We start from the raw sequence: 16,648 nt of genomic DNA on the forward strand, positions 1-16,648 counted from the left end.
CTCGTTCTACTCCTTCAAGGTTTTTTAATCCCTAAACTGTTCAATATAGGAACAACAGGATGCTTTCCCCACCTCAAATAGACTATTACCTTTTACAAAAAGTCACAACTGACTAGAGTATGAAAATAGTTTGAAGCAAAGGAAATTGTACAGGCTTTGAATTCAAGCAGACCTGGATACATTCTTTGTCACTATTTAATCTCATCTGAAATATAAGGAAGATAATATTTATCTTGTTCGACTGTTGAAATGATTAAATGTTACACATAATATATCTATTCCAGCGGCCAGGATAGAGACAGCATCTAATACATATTAGTTACTCCCTTTTCTCCTTGCCCTGCCTCTTTAAAAAAAATACTCAGACTCCTATTTGCTGGTGAGTCATTGAAAGAATTTTAAGAAGCTCAGTGAAAATGCTGAAAGGTCCCTAACTGCCAAGTGCAAGTCAATTTTCAATACACTTTCCACTGCTGCAATTGTTAACTGTTACTGCTAACTGACAAGGACTGGGTGCAAAAGGCAGTCATCTGAAGCTGAGGATGGGGCATGCCTTGCTCTTTTCAGTCATTTTTATCAACCTTGCCCATTTCAGTTCTATTTCTTCCTCTAATCGCTCCTCTGACAAGCATGCAAAGTTTGATGAGGAAACAGACATTGTTGCACACTACTCAGGAATTTCCCTGCCTTTCTCACTCCCTCCAATTTAAGCACCTCTTCCATGTTGGATTCGTTTTGGGGGACTAGGAGGAAAAGCTCACCACATCCAGGAAAATCTCTGTTGAATCACTAGACTTCGCAGTTAGCATGAATAAACATGACATTTCTTTTTCTCCCCCAGGAATCTCCTTGCTCCAGGCTACACAGAAACATATTATAATTCCAGTGGAAAGGCAGTCACCACGAGCCCACAGATCATGGTAAAACAGAGTATCCTAGGTTCACTGTTAATTGGGGGTGTGACCCACATACCCAGAGGCAGTGTCTTTGCCAGACAATATTAGTGAAAGTGAAATGGTGTTATAGAAATGTTGTTTTTTTCAGCTGTAATAATTCATTATTTTTTAATTTTTTTTATTGGAGTGGAGTTGATTTAGAACATTGTAAAGTTGTACAGCAACTTTCAGGTGTATAACAGAAGTGATTCAGTCGTACATATACATGTATCTGTTGTTTTCCAGAGTCTTTTCAAATATAGATGGTTACAGATTATTAAGTAGAGTTCCCTGTGCTATAGTTGATTATTATTATATATATAGTAGTATGTATAAGATGTGTTACATATATATAATGGAATATTACTCAACCATTAAAAGAATGAAATTATGTTAATGCAGGATATGGATGGACCTAGAGATTATCATACAAAGTGAAGTAAGGCAGACAAAGATACATATCATATGATAGCACTTTGTGAAATCTAAATAACAATGATTCAAATGAACTTACAAAACAGAAGCAGTAGTAATTCTTAACAGATCCTCCAACATTTTTACAGTTTGACAAGAACATACCCATTCCTTGACCACCTTGGTAACCCTTTCCGGCTTTCATGCACTCCTTATTGGAGAGTAGGCAGAAGGAGCTTCTTGTTTTCATTAGAAATATACAGAATTATGTGCATCTGGTGTTTTCACTTAGCGCCAATCGCCTCTCAGTGTCATGTAGTCTCTCAAACTCAACCCTATATCCTCAACATTAGAATTGTAGAATTGTCGAATTCCCTAAATAATTTCCACTTTGGACTCTTATTCAGAGAAGACAGGATGAAGAGGTATGAGGGGTGTTTTATCTTTGCCATCTTTTCTGAGAAAGGTCTTCAAGAATTCTCTTCCATAGCAATGCAGAGGTTTACGTTGGCCAACATGCTGCCTGTCCCAAAGTAGAAAAGTGAATTTGACTGAAGGACATCCACGTGAAAAAGCATTAAGGTCAAGCATTTTGCTTCGAGTGGAGACAGAGTTGTTATATTAATATTAATCCAGTTAGCCTGGTGGCACTCTTTGGATAAATCAAGAAACAACAACATGATCTGAATAATCCATTCATTGGAAAGAGCTTGTTGGTGTTAGGAAAATTTAATGAACAATTATCCAGGGAAAGAATGACTGTCTGGTATTTCAGGGACTCAGGTTTTAAACTTACATCTATGAGTTGGTCTTTTCCCAGACTCTATTCATCCCTGGCATTCTTCTCCTGCAACAATAAAATTTACAACAAGGTATAGTTAATGCCCCCTAGGCATTTGGGATCATCAACTAAATGATGAAAATTTTATCCACAGAAGGCTGGTTTAAAATTTTTTTTTTTTTTACAGCTCTAATTGCTGTTTAGCATAAAATGGTTTGAAAACATTTTTGATCCCATTTCAAGATTTCAAACTCAAATTTAGTTGCTGGTCTAAAATACATTCACACTTGTCCTTGGTCAACCCCCTTTTCCCTTTTTCCTAGGATAACTGTTACTATCAAGGACACATCGTTAATGAAAAAGTTTCTGATGCTAGCATCAGCACATGTAGAGGTCTAAGGTAAGGAAGGCTTCACGATGGTTTGTATATTCCTGTGATGATGATGATGATATGTGTGAATAATCTAAAGAATCTCAAATATAATTAATTGTACTATAGTTGAGTTTGAATTCTAACAGCTCAAAATTTTTGAAATTTGCAGGAAACATGGTTTTTATTGATAGTAGTTTATAAATTACATCCCTAAATTGCTTGCAGAGTTGTTTTTGTTTGTCTGCTTGTTTTCAAAATATAGGTTATCAAGTCCTAGTTTTAGAGTCAGAACCTTTAGGGAATGAAACCTTCTCTCTTCACTCTAAACTCTTTCTAGTGTGTCCTATCCATTCCTATGACATCCATTTCCTTCTGGATGTTTATGACTTGCCATGTATCTGTCTACAATAAGATATCTCTTCTGATGCCCAGACTTGATTATCTCATTTCCTTTTCCATAATTCTATATCTCTCCACATCTGGAGATTTCAAGGAAATCTCAATCTTAATATACAACAAATGATTTTCTCCCTAATGTGGTATTTTTCCAGTGATTTCCATCTCAGTGAATGTTATAGTCAACCAACCACTTGCTTAATCCGGAAACCTAGGTTCTTTGATGACTTCTTGCCTTTCAAATACACATTTTCAATTCATTTAATGAACCCTGTTGATTATATGTTCTAAATATTCCCTGAGATTATTCACTATAGTCTCTCTCTGCTGCCACATCCTAGTCCAAACTGCCATGAACCTTTATGCAGACCACTGCAATAAATCACCTATGTGGAACTTCCCCGGTGGTCCAGTGGCTCAGATCCCTGTTCCTAATGCAGGGCACCCAGGTTTGATCCTTGGTCAGTAAACTAGATCCCACATGCCACAACTAAGACCTGGCACAGTCAAATCAACAAAATAAATAAAATTGAAATCATCTAACTTATCTCTCTATATCCACTCTTCTAATTCCATGTACACTCAGTCCAGTCTCCCTTCTACTGTATGTTCTTGGGCTTTTCCTTCCTAGCAATTATCTGCTGTAATTGTATATATTACATATACATCATATAATTATGTGTATTTGTAGATCCAATGTGATCATTTGATTCACTTCCATCTTCCTCATTTTAATATAAGCTCCATGAAATGAGACAGCGTGACTTTTCCTTTTTACCTTTTGCCCTTGCTCCAATGTCTAGAGAATAATGGGTGCTCCCTAAATAATGGTTAAGTGAATCCTACCTCAGGATTTCAGCAGAGAGAAGTGAGAAGAAAATGATAATATTCATTGATTGTCTTATCTCCTTATCTTATCTCCTTCAGCCTTTGCAACTATACTGTTCAGTAAATATTATTATTGCCATTTTGTAGATGGAGAAACTGAGGTTATGTGACTTTAAGTCATAGACCCAGAATTTTAACCCTTGCTATAAGACTCCAAAGTCTCTTTCATTGTCAGTGTACCTCTAGAGCAGACAATGCATGGGAATTGGAAGGCCACTGGACTGAGGGTCACAAAATTTCCCTACAGCACCAGCATAGCAGTCTGACTGCAGTAGTCACTTCTCCCCAACAGGTCTGGTTTCCTCATAGAGAAAACAAGTTTAGGTGATCTCTAAGGGTGTCTTCAGCTGTAATGTTATACTATATTCTACTGCCCTGAGTTTGGAATCCTTTGGTGGTAGTCACTTTTTAGAGTCTACAAGTCTTTAACACTCAAAACTGGAATATTTTTAAGAAGCTTAGACTCTTCTGTTTTTCAGGGGTTACTTCAGTCAGGGAGATCAAAAGTACTTCATTGAACCATTAAGCCTCACAAACCAGGATGAACAAGAACATGCACTCTTCAAGCACGATCCTGAAGAACAGAAGACTAAGAGCTCCTGTGGGATGAATGACACAATATGGGCACCTGGAATTCATCTGAAGGCACTCTCATCTACCAGTCTGGCTGTATGCCTACTTTTATTTTTTATTTTCAGTGTTCTTATATATCTCATCCTGGTTGCTCTGGGTTCCAGTCCTATTAAATCCAATTGACTGAAACTTTACAATCATTGTTGAAACTAGTAGGTTACAGAGACATTAAAACCTCATTGTACATTGATGATTTATTTAATAAGTACATATGGACCTGGAGAAGGAAATGGCAACCCACTCCAGTATTGTTTCCTGGGAAATCCCGTGGACAGAAGAGTCTGTGGGCTACAGTTCATAGGGTTGCAAAGAGCTGGACATGACTTAGCAAATAAACCACAACAACAATGACTATTATTAACAATATGTTGTGTTCAAGGGTTAAAAAGATGCATAGATATAATATTGGTCTCCTAGAAGCAGACAACTTTCACAATGCTACATCATACAACAAGGGGATAAAGTATTATTATTGTTTTGAGATAAAATACCTTGTTGTCTCCATGAATGAATTTATTCAACAAATCTTTCTTAAACTACTGCTGTAACTCTTGGGGATATGGCAGTGAGCAAAATAAATATGGGATCTGCAACTTAGAATATTCTGTTATACCTGGAATTCAGCTTCTGGTCACACAAGAAAATGAATGTGGTTTGTGTTGGAAGTGTTAATGTTAGTCACTCAGTTATGTCCAACTCTATTTGACCTTATGTACTGTTGCCTGCCATGCTCTTCTGTCCATGGAATTCTCCAGGTGAAAATACTGGAGTGGGTAGTCAGTACCAGAGGATGAGTCCAACCCAGGGAATGAACCCGGGTTGGAAGGTAATTCTTTACCTTCTGAGTCACCATGAAGCCAGCATGGAAACTATAAAATAGATACACAAAAACTTTGTCATCCTTACCTTCATTTTCTTCAGGATGCATGTCACATCCAATCATCTCTTATACATGTTCTCAGAATCCATAATACCTGGACAGAAGAGGTCTGAATAAAACAGAATCTCTGTTGGATTCAATTTTCTGTGGATTTAAATTCTACCAGGCTTACCAGGTGGTTCAGCAGTAAAGAATCCACCTGCCATTGCAAGAGACACGAGTTTGATCCCTGGGTTGGGAAGATCCCCTGGAGAAGAAAATGGCAACCCACTGCAGTATTCTTGCTTGAAAAACCCCATCGACAGAAGAGCCTGTCGGGCTGCAGTCCATGAGGTCACAAAAAGGACACTTCTGAGAGACTGGGTACTGAGCAATAAGTTCTACCAGTGCTATGATATCTAAGAGCCCAGAAGAATCACTCTGAGCCACAAACTTCCATGAATGTTGATCTCCTGGTTAAGCTTGATACAGGTCCCTAGTCTTTCTGCCTCAATTCCTTGGTAATCATGTGCAAATATCCTCACTCTCATTACATCTTACTGTTTCATTTTGGTACTCCTCCTCAGGTCCTCTTACTATTAGCCCACCTCTGCTGGACCACTAAATATTTGAGGCCTCATGTAGCTCAGGAGAAGGCAATGGCACCCCACTCCAGTACTCTTGCCTGGAAAAGCCTATGGATGGAGGAGCCTGGTAGGCTGCAGTACATGGGGTCGCCAGGAGTCGGACACAACTGAGTGACTTCACTTTCACTTTTCACTTTCATGCATTGGAGAAGGAACTGGCAACCCACTCCAGTGTTCTTGCCTGGAGAATCCCAGGGATGGGGGAGCCTGGTGGGCTGCCGTCTATGGGGTTTCGCAGAGTCGGACACGACTGAAGTGACTTAGCAGCAGCAGCATGTAGCTCAATCCTGCATCACATTCTTTGCTTTATTTACATATCCTTCCTGGATAATCTCATCCAGTGCTATGTCTTATTTAAATAGGAACTTTGCACTAATTACCATCAAATGCATATCTCCAGCTTTGGCCTTAAGAGGCAAGACTGTGACAACTTACTGCCTACTTCATGCATCTAACTCTTGTCTGAATTTTTCACCTAGCTTCTTATCAATTACTACTGATTAAAGAGTTCAAGGATTTCCCTGGTGGTCAGTGGTTAAGACTCCTTGCTCCCAAGACATGGGTTCATCCCCTGGTCAGAGAATTAAGATACTGCATACTGCATACCACACACACACATGCACACACAGTTCAAGAACTCGGGTCAGTAACAAATCTACTGTGAAACATGATTTTTGCTTTGTTTTGTGGAGAGAAAGAAACTGAAATGAGGGAAGCTTGGAATGTGCAAAGGAGATGCAGCTCTGTTTGAGAAGCAAAGGACAGACTAGGTGCTATGGTGACTCTTGGCTTTGAACCCTTAGTAGAGGAGGGGCTACTTATTAGGATAGGAATACAAGGAAACAAACAAAAAAAAAACCAGACCCTAAGAGAATGCTGAAGTTAACATGTCTATTTCATGGACTAGTGGAGAAACTCCACTGTTCAAAAAATCTGAAGACTTTGGTTTTATTTTTAGCATTCCTATTAATTAGTTGTGTGTGTGTATATAAATGATAAGTGAAAAATCGCTCAGTTGTGTCTGACTTTTTGTGACCCCATGGACTATAGAGTCCATGGAATATTCCAGGTCAAAATACTGGACTGGGTAGCCTTTCCTTTTTCTGGGGGATCTTCCTAACCCAGGGATGAACCCCCTACTGCATTGCAAGTGGATTCTTTACCAGATAAGCCAAAAGGGAAGCCTGGTTTTAGAAAAGGCAGAGGAACAAGAACATTTCATGCAAAGATGGGCACAATAAAGGACAGAAATGGTATGGATCTAACAGAAGCAGAAGATATTAAGAAGAGATGGCAAAAAAACAAACAAACAAACAAAAAAACAGAAGAACTATACAAAAAAGATCTTCATGACTCAGATAATCACGATAGTGTGATCACTAACCCAGAGCCAAACATTCTGGAATGGGGAGTCAAGTGGGCCTTAGGAAGCATCGCTATGAACAAAGCTAGTGGAGATGATGGAATTCCAGTTGAGCTATTTCAAATCCTGAAAGATGATGCTGTGAAAGTGCTACACTCAATATGCCAGCACATTTGGAAAACTCAGCAGTGGCCACAGGACTGGAAAAGGTCAGTTTTCATTCCAATCCCAAAGAAAGGCAATGCCAAAGAATGCTCATACTACAATTACACTTATCTCACGTGCTAGTCAAGTAATGCTCAAAATTCTCCAAGCCAGGCTTCAGCAATATGTGAACCATGAACTTCCTGATGTTCAAGCTGGTTTTAGAAAAGGCAGAGAAACCAGAGATCAAATTGCCAACATCCGCTGGATCATCGAAAAAGCAAGAGAGTTCCAGAAAAACACCTACTTCTGCTTTATTGACTATGCCAAAGCCTTTGACTTTGTGGATCACAATAAACTGTGGAAAGTTCTTAAACAGATGAGAATACCAGACCACCTGACGTGCGTCTTAAGAAATCTGTATGCAGTTCAGGAAGCAACAATTAGAACTGGACATGGAACAACAAACTGGTTCCAAATAGGAAAAGGAGTACGTCAAGGCTGTATGTTGTCACCCTGTTTATTTAACTTATATGCAGAGTACATCATGGGAAATGCTGGGCTGGAAGAAGCACAAGCTGGAATCAAGATTGCCGGGAGAAATATCAATACCCTCGGATATGAAGATGACACCACCTGTAAGGCAGAAAACAAAGAAGAGCCTCTTGATGAAAGTGAAAGAAGAGAGTGAAAAAGTTGGCTTAAAACTCAACATTCGGAAAACTAAGATCATGGCATCTGGTCCCATCACTTCATGGCAAATAGATGGTGAAACATTGGAAACAGTGACAGACTTTAAAATCACTGCAGGTAGTGATTGCAGCCATGAAATTAAAAGACTTTTGCTCCTTGGAATAAAAGCTATAACCAACCTAGACAGCATATTAAAAAGCAGAGACATTACTTTACCAACAAAAGTCCATCTAGTCAAAGCTATGGTCTTTCCAAGAGTCATGTGTAGATGTGAGAGTTGGACTATAAAGAAAGCTGAGTGCCGAAGAATTAATACTTTTGAACTGTGATGTTGGAGAAGACTCTTGAGAGTCCCTTGGACTGCAGAGATCCAGCCAGTCCATCCTCAAGGAAATCAGTCCTGAATATTCATTGAAAGGACTGATGCTGTAGTTGAAGCTCCAATACTTTGGCCACCTGATGGGAAGAACTGACTCATTTGCAAAGACCCAGATGCTGGGAAAGTTCTAAGGCAGGAGGAGAAGGGAATGACAGAGGATGAGATGGTTTGATGGCATCACTGGCTTGATGGACATGAGTCTGAGCAAGCTCTGGGAGCTGGTGATGATCAGGGAAGCCTGGCATGCTGCAGTCCATGGGGTCGCAGAGTCGGACATGGCTGAGTGACTGAACTGAACTGATTAATTATTTATGCAATCCTTTACACTCTGGTAAAAATGAAGGGGACAGACTAGAATATCACCAATGTCTCTTCTACCTCTGACATTCTAAGTCTAGTCTGTAAGATGATCCTGGTGGTTAGTTAGAGTCAAAATGGTAGTATTGTCTTCCTTCCTTCCCAGATACCAACCAACTCTTATTAGATTACACATTTCATATTTAAGAATGATTCTTGCAGAGAGAGACATTGCCTTCATAATTTTCCTTTTTATGGTTTTTACAGACATCCAAAGACCAGAAGTTTTGGGAAAAAAAGAAATATGTAGAATATTATTTGGTCCTGGACCATGGTGAGGTAATTATATAGATAAATGAGTCTTTTAAAATGCTATGCTGCATAAGTTTATTATGCAAGATATTAAATAGTGGATATGTTCTTAAAATAATGAATATGAACTATTCTTTTTTATAAATTTAGAAATTTGACATGCATTTAGGCTGATATTTTACTTTTTAAGGAATGAGTGCCTAACATAATATGCATAAACTGATCATTTTGCACTAAAATGCTCCTTTCTTATTGTCTCAAGAGCTCCAAACTTATTTTCTAATTAAATTCTTTAGTCACTTGTTTTATGTTAAGTAGTTAAATCATTGGTAAATTAAAGTTTATGCTTATCAGGGAGTGATAAATTTTTAAAAAAGCTAATAGAATTTTCTGAAAAAGGCACTTTTTGGTAATATTCATTGTTAATCGTTTTTTTTTTTTTTTTTTTTTTAATTTGAAATAAAGCTTTGTCATGGGCCAGATTAGGTTCTTAGTTTGCAGATGCCTGACCTAAAAGCCAGAATCCAAAGTGAAAGTTAAAACTATTCCTTTGGCTAACCAGCCTATAAAAGAATTAGGACCACAAACTGAGAAAAATCATTTGTAGCATGTGTGACTGATAAAGGGCTAGATTCTTAACTTGGAAAAATGTTCATCACAAAGAAAAGAAGACAAGGACTCTGATAGAAAACTCTGTAAAGAATTTTTCATTTAGTTACATAACACATGGTGCTTTGGTTACAGTTTTGAATGCATTTTAATATATTGATTATTCTAAACCTGAATTCCATAAATGTGATCACAAAGGAAAACTTATGATAATATGAATAAGTTAATTCATTTTTGACCTCTCTTATTATAGAAAGTTTTGACCTCTTATTATATAATGTTTTATATATATATATATATATACATATATATATATACTTATTATATAAAGTTTTGACTTTTCTTATTATACTAAATTCATTTATTGCTCGTATTTCTTTAAATGAGTAGACTCTTCCTTGCATTAGTTCTACACAGTTTAGGAAGCCATGGTATTTAACTGAAAATACCTCAGGAATAGTTCCTTAGATCTTTACACTGAGCTAGTACTTTATAGGATGAAACATCATCTTCTTAAGTGTTTTCATTTAGCTAAAGGAATAAGGAAGTGCTTTGTTTTTAATAAGTGTCAACTTTTATAATTGATCATTAATTATAATAAATAAAATTAGTGAAATTGCTATTTTTAATCTTCTAATTACATTCATTTCTATCAATGTCTATATTTTGTCTGTGCTGTTTTTTAGTTTAAAAGGCACAATCAAGACCAAGAGGAAATAAGAAAGACGGTATTTGAGATGGTCAATTACATCAACATGGTATGGCATATTTTATTGAGTGTAGTTTTAACAATTTGTTAGGTGGTGTCATTGGTCATTTCATGATACAGGGAAGAAAAACCAATACTTCTAAGAATATGGCTGACTGTCTCTTGAAAGGTGACCATGACTTTGGCTACTTCATTGAATATTAATATTACATGATAGAGAAGTATCTCACCTACTTGCCACATTATTCTCAGGTCCATCAAGATTTAGAAGGTGGTTTTGTTTCATGGTCTTTGTTTTTCTAAAGCCCATTCTAAAGAAAATGCTGACATACAAATCCCAATAGAAAACCAAATGGAAAAACCAACTAACCAACCAATGAGATACGCCAAACTCTGGTACAATAGCAGCTTTCAATACATTATCTCATTTAAACCTTGAACAACCCTAATGTATTATTAAACCTAATTTATAGCTAAGGAATTAGCTTCTAAGACACAAAATAACTTGTCTAAAGTCACAAAGTTGGAAAACATAGAGAGAAGATTTAATCTTAGATTGGTTAGATTTCCAAGCCTATTTTCATTGTGCAACTGTTGATTCAGTTCTTTAAACATGATTTTATCATCTAATTTCCATTAAAATTATTTTTATATCCCTTCTATTCAAACCTTGTTAGTTGAACATATGGTTAGCTTACTTTGTTGAAATGGCTGAGTCACCTGCGGTCCTGCAAATACTGTAACAATAGAAATGAAATGAAGGTGGACCCAGTAACCAAGGTCATATCTCATTTTCTCACCACAAAGAGTATGCTGACTCCTCTTAGGAGACCTCAAGAAGTGGCCATGTTTATTGAGCACTTACTTTGTGGCAAGTATTCTTCTAGATTATGGAAATAAAAAGATGAACAAAACTGACAAATATCTCTTTCTTCAAGGCATTATTCTTCCCTTCAGGAAGTTAGCATTCTTGTTCAAAGAGGCAAACAAGTCAAATAAAGAGTGTGTAAGATGATGATATGTGCTGTAAAGAATAATAAAACATTTTTTAAAAAGAGAGAAAAAGAGAAAGGAAGAGAAAGATTTAGATGTATGCATTGTGGATTGGTTTTTTTTTTCTTCTTCTTCTTCTTTTTTGACTATGTTAATTCTTTGTTGCAGCACTCAGGTTCTTCGTCATGGCATGCACACTACTCTAGTTGCAACGCATGGGCCCTTCGGTTATGGTTTGAGGGCTTAGTTGCCTGCAGTATGTGGGATCTTAGTTCCCTGATCAGGGATCAAACTCCAATCACCCTGCATTGGAAGATGGTTTCTTTACCAGAGAACCACCAGTGAAGTCCTGAGGCGAGATATCTTGGGTGCTGTGTTAAATAGGGAAGTCATCTCTAATAGGGTAATATTTGAGCAGAGACTTGTAGGAAAGAAACAGATGTAACCCTAGGAAGAGCAAATGACCTGAGTGCAGAACCCAGATTGCCTTGCTTGAGGAGTAAGTGGAAGGCCAGAGCCAAGAGAGGGAGATGACATCTAAAGGTAGTGGTGGCCAAAACTTGAAGGCCCTAGTGAGCCTTTGTAAGGACTTTGTTTTTTTTTTAATTAAAATATAGCTGATTTATAATGTTGTATTAATTTCTGCTGTACAGCAAAGTGATTCAGTTATACATTTATGTACATTCTTTTTATATTCTTTTTCATTATGGTTTATCACAAGATAAGCCATTTCAAAGTATGTACGGTTTATACTGAGTACAGTTTCCTGTGCTATGCAGTAGGACCTTGTTGCTTATCCATCTTATAAATAATAGCTTGTGTCAGCTAATCTCAAACTCCTAATCCATTCCCCCATGCCACCCTCTCCCCATTGGCAACTACAAGTTGGTTCTCTATGTCTGAGAGTCTGTTTCTGTTTCCTGAGTAAGTTCATTTATGTTATATTTTAGATTCCACAGATAAGTGATCACAGATGGTATTTAGGACTTTGTTATTCTTAATGAGTGAGGAAGACATTAGAAAGGCTGAACTGAGATGTGACATGTTTAGATCTGTGTTCTTAAAAGATGACTTTGGCTGTTCTGTTGAAGATAAACTGAAGGAGTGCAAGAGCAGAAATGAGGCCAGGTAGGGGAACTGGCCTTGTTCAGGCTAAGAGATGGTGGTGGCTTGAGAGAAACCAGTGATGGGTGACCTATTGAGAAGGTCTGATCTCTGGATAGAGTGACTTGAGTTTAGAAGGTGGATGGGATATAAGAAGCATAAAAAAAGAGAGAAGTCAGGTGACATCAAGGGTTTTGACCTGAGCAACTTCAAGAATGTGAAGCAATGGTGGGGGGACAATGGGAACCTTTCAGAGAAGAGATTAGGCTTTCCATTTTGGACACATCAACTTTGAGGTATCTTTTTGCACAAAGACTTCTAGTTGGAAATCCTGAAGACACAAGATTGGAGTTCAGGGCAAGTTCTGGGTGGAGATATAAATTTATACCTTTTTTTAAACTTGGTCATTATTTATTTATTTTTAAATTGGATTCTAATTGCTTTACAATGCTGTGTTAGTTTCTACAATAGTGTGAATTAGCTATATGTATAGCACACATAGGTGGCATAAGATGGGTCAGCAAACTGTGGCATGTGGACCAACTGTGGCCTGTTGCCTCTTTATAAGTTTTATAAATAAAGTTTTATTCAATCATAGCCATGCCAATTTGTTTACATTGTCTATGGTTGCTTTCCTGCTATAATACCAAAGGTGGTGAGTAATTGCAACCAAGACCATGTGGCCTCAAAGCCTAAAATATTTTCTATCTGGACCTTTACAGAAAATATTTGTAAAATCACCAGGGAAATGGGTGTAGGTAAGCAGGAAAAGGACACAAAAATATATCCTTGAAATACTTCTTTGAGGAAGAGTAAGAGGGGAGGAGGTGAGAGTGGAGGTGAGACCAAGGAGTAGACAGGAAAGAAAAGGAAAAGTTGTGGTTGTGGAAACTACTTGAAACAAACATCTATCAAAGAAAGACATAATCAATGATGTGAGATGCTTCTGAGGACCAGGGACTGGCCATTGGATTTAACAAAGGAGAAATTGTTGGTCTCCTGGATGAAGCAACAGACTGTAAAAATCATGATTTTAGGGAGTCTAGAAACAATGAGAGAAGTGAACTTAGAAACAGCAAATACAGATTTTTTTTTTCTGGAAGTTTTTGCTATAAATGGGAGCAGAGAAATGGGGCATAACTCAAAGGAGGAAAAATCACAAAGAGACATTTCCCCTGCCACAATGAGGCATCCTTTTGATTCTGATGAGAATCATTGCGCAGAAGGCTAAACACTGACAGTGCAAAGAAGACGGAAAAATTGCTAGAGGAATCTCTGATACGGGGTGAGATGGCAGGTCCGGTGCATAAGTGAGGAAGCTGGCCTTGGGTCACTGACCTGTCATTCATGCAGTGAAGAAGGGCAAGTACAGGCTGTTTGAACAGGTGTAGACCAGTGTGGGTGGATGGATGGAGCTTGTGGAAATTCTCTTCTGGTTGCATCTTCAATGAATCTGCTTAAAGTCAGGACTTGAAAGAAAGTGCCAGAATGTTTAAGAAAGAGAGGCATGTGCAGAAGGCTGTGAGAGTGAATGGATTTTGGAAATACAGCAGGTTTGCTGGATGGTGGTTCAGACCACTTGAGGTTAGTAGTCATGTCTTCTGAGTGAAAGCAGTCAGCATCATTTGCTTTCGCCTGTCTGAAAGCAGAGCTTGATGGAGGAGAAACAGAAAGGACAGTTTGTTTTAACCAGGGCTGAAGTTTTGTCAGGTGGGTGAAAAAAAAGAAGAGAGAAATAAGAAAGTTGGAAAACAATCAAAGCAATATTTTAATCTGGTTAGATTTTTACTTCCCTTTTGATGATAACTGCATACCTCAACACTTTTCTTGTTTTCTTTTTTAAAAAATGTCTTCTCAAATTTCTTAGCAGGGAGTTTCCCCAAGAGAAAGTCTTAACTGTGGTTTTCCCCAGCTTTATTGAGATATATTTGACATATTATATTGGACAGATTTAAGGCATTCAATGTGTTGATTTGGTATACTTATATATTGCAAAATGATTAGTTTGGCTAACCTGATAGGTTGGCGAACATCTCCATCATGTCACATGATTCCATCAGTTTTTTTTTTTTTAATGATAAAAACATTTAGAGATCTGCCCTTTCTGCAATTTTGAAGCATAGAATACAATATCATTAACTGTAATCCCCATATCATACATTAGATCCCCAGAACTTACTTATCTTATAACTGGAAGTTTGTACTCTTTGCCCAACACTGTGCAGTTTTACAAACTATAGTAGCAATATAAGTTTTTGTCTGTAAAGTAAATGTATTGTCTCATAAGCTTAACTGGTTATTTCTAAAGGTATCCTATATGGGCTGTAGATTCTTTGGTTCAATCCGTTTGATAACAGAGGTCCCTTACTTTATTGTAACTCATTTATATGCAGGACTTTTCCATGTAGCCTTTTCCTTTTCTGATGTTCAAATCAGCACTGAGTCAAGTTTGCTAATTCTTTTTAAAAATTTATTTATTTTCCATAGCAAGATTTTTTTTAACTTTTTATTTTGTATATTGTAATAGTTTCACGTGGACAGTGAAAGGACTCAGCCATACATACATATGTATCCATTCTCCTCCAAACTCCTCTCCCATTCAGGCTGCTACATAATACTGAACAGAGTTCTCTGTGCTATACAGTAGGTCCTTGTTGGTTATCCATTTTAAATATAGCCAAGCTTGTTAATTCTGAAAGATTATGACTCTTAGAAAGTTACATTGCAATTGAGGAAATATATTTATATAGTGAGGTCATAGTCATGAACTACTAGAAGGATATTATAATATTTCTTGAGGTTGCAAGCAGGAAAATTTTGTTTCAATAGACCCTTTGTCACCAAAAAAGGGAGTTTATAGACTAAGAGTGTCTGTCTTGCCTACAAATGGGGATGCTAGTGTCTGCCAAAAGAGGTGGTAACTTCCATTACACAAGTATGTTTGGAAATAAGGTTTTTACAGTGTAGTTGTAAATAAATTTGAAAATCTGGAGTACATAGAAAATATTAAAAGATAATAACACCATTATGAATAGTTGCTTTGCCATTTTTTTTTTCTTTTGTAACAGCTTTATAAAAAGCTCAATACTTACGTGGCCTTAATTGGGATGGAGATCTGGAATGACAAGGATAAGATAGATATATCTTCCAATGCAAAACTCACTTTAGAAAATTTTTCTAAATGGAGGACAGGTGTCCTCCTGAAGAGAAAGCACCATGATGTTGCTCAACTACTCACGTATGTATAGATTTTCCCCCTTTTTACATTCTGTGGTATTTGGCATAGACATCTTTGAAAGTCTTGGCAAAGCAAATGGTATCTCAAAACATTACAGATTTACATAGGATGCTAAAAGTTTAAAAAATATTCTTTTGTATCTTACGTTGCATATGGTCTTCTTTTCTTTTTTTTTAAAGAGAGAGAAGCTATATGGGAGCAATGATTCATCAGAAGATTTTTTTATTGTTATTTGGTCTATAACAGAACAGAAAGACGGGGTTTAAATAACGGGGGCTTCCCTGGTGTCTCAGAAGTAAATAACCTTCCTGCCAATGCAGGAGACATAGTTTTGATCCCTGGGTTGGGAAGATCCCTTGGAGGAGGAAATGGCAACCAACTCCAGTATTCTTGCCTGGGAAATCCCAAGGATAGAGGAGCCTGGTGGACTATAGTCCATCGGGTTGCAAAAAGTTGGATACTACTTAGCTACTGAACAACAGCAGCAGCAGCTACACAGGATATGAATACTGCAAAGCTGGTTCATTGGGGTTATCTTTGAAGGATAGCCACCACAGTTTCTTAGTTTGGAAAGATGAGTTCCAGACTCAAGGACTCAGCACAAGACATACCTCATTTTTTGGAACTACTAACACAACAGAAGTATCGAAATTAAACTTAATGACTGAGCTACAAACATAACAATATGGGAATTAAACTTTTACTAGACTGGCTAGTAACCTCAGATATGCAGATGATACCGCCCTTATGGCATTAAGTGAAGAGGAACTAAAAAGCCTCTTGATGAAAGTGAAAGAGGAGAGTGAAAAAGTTGGCTTAAAGCTCAACATTCAGAAAACAAAGATCATGGCATCTGGTCCCATCACTTCATGGGAAATAGA

General features: G+C 37.4%; 1 protein-coding gene across 6 annotated transcripts in view; it reads left to right on the forward strand.

Annotated features, from left to right (window-relative positions):
• The window catches only part of LOC109563140 (disintegrin and metalloproteinase domain-containing protein 28), a 124,626-nt gene that overhangs the window by 15,486 nt on the left and 92,492 nt on the right, over window positions 1-16,648 (forward strand). For all 6 annotated transcript variants that reach the window (XR_011568129.1, XM_070794936.1, XM_019966372.2 and 3 more), the window contains exons 4-9: window positions 842-920; window positions 2,454-2,530; window positions 4,267-4,456; window positions 9,070-9,141; window positions 10,410-10,481; window positions 15,598-15,767. Coding sequence is in view for 5 of the 6 variants with exons in the window: in XM_070794936.1 (XP_070651037.1) it covers window positions 842-920; window positions 2,454-2,530; window positions 4,267-4,456; window positions 9,070-9,141; window positions 10,410-10,481; window positions 15,598-15,767 (660 nt within the window). In the remaining variant the exon portion in view is untranslated. The remainder of the gene's footprint in view (window positions 1-841; window positions 921-2,453; window positions 2,531-4,266; window positions 4,457-9,069; window positions 9,142-10,409; window positions 10,482-15,597; window positions 15,768-16,648) is intronic.

This window comes from Bos indicus, chromosome 8 (assembly GCF_029378745.1).
Source record: "Bos indicus isolate NIAB-ARS_2022 breed Sahiwal x Tharparkar chromosome 8, NIAB-ARS_B.indTharparkar_mat_pri_1.0, whole genome shotgun sequence".
Taxonomy (NCBI): Eukaryota; Metazoa; Chordata; class Mammalia; order Artiodactyla; family Bovidae; genus Bos; species Bos indicus.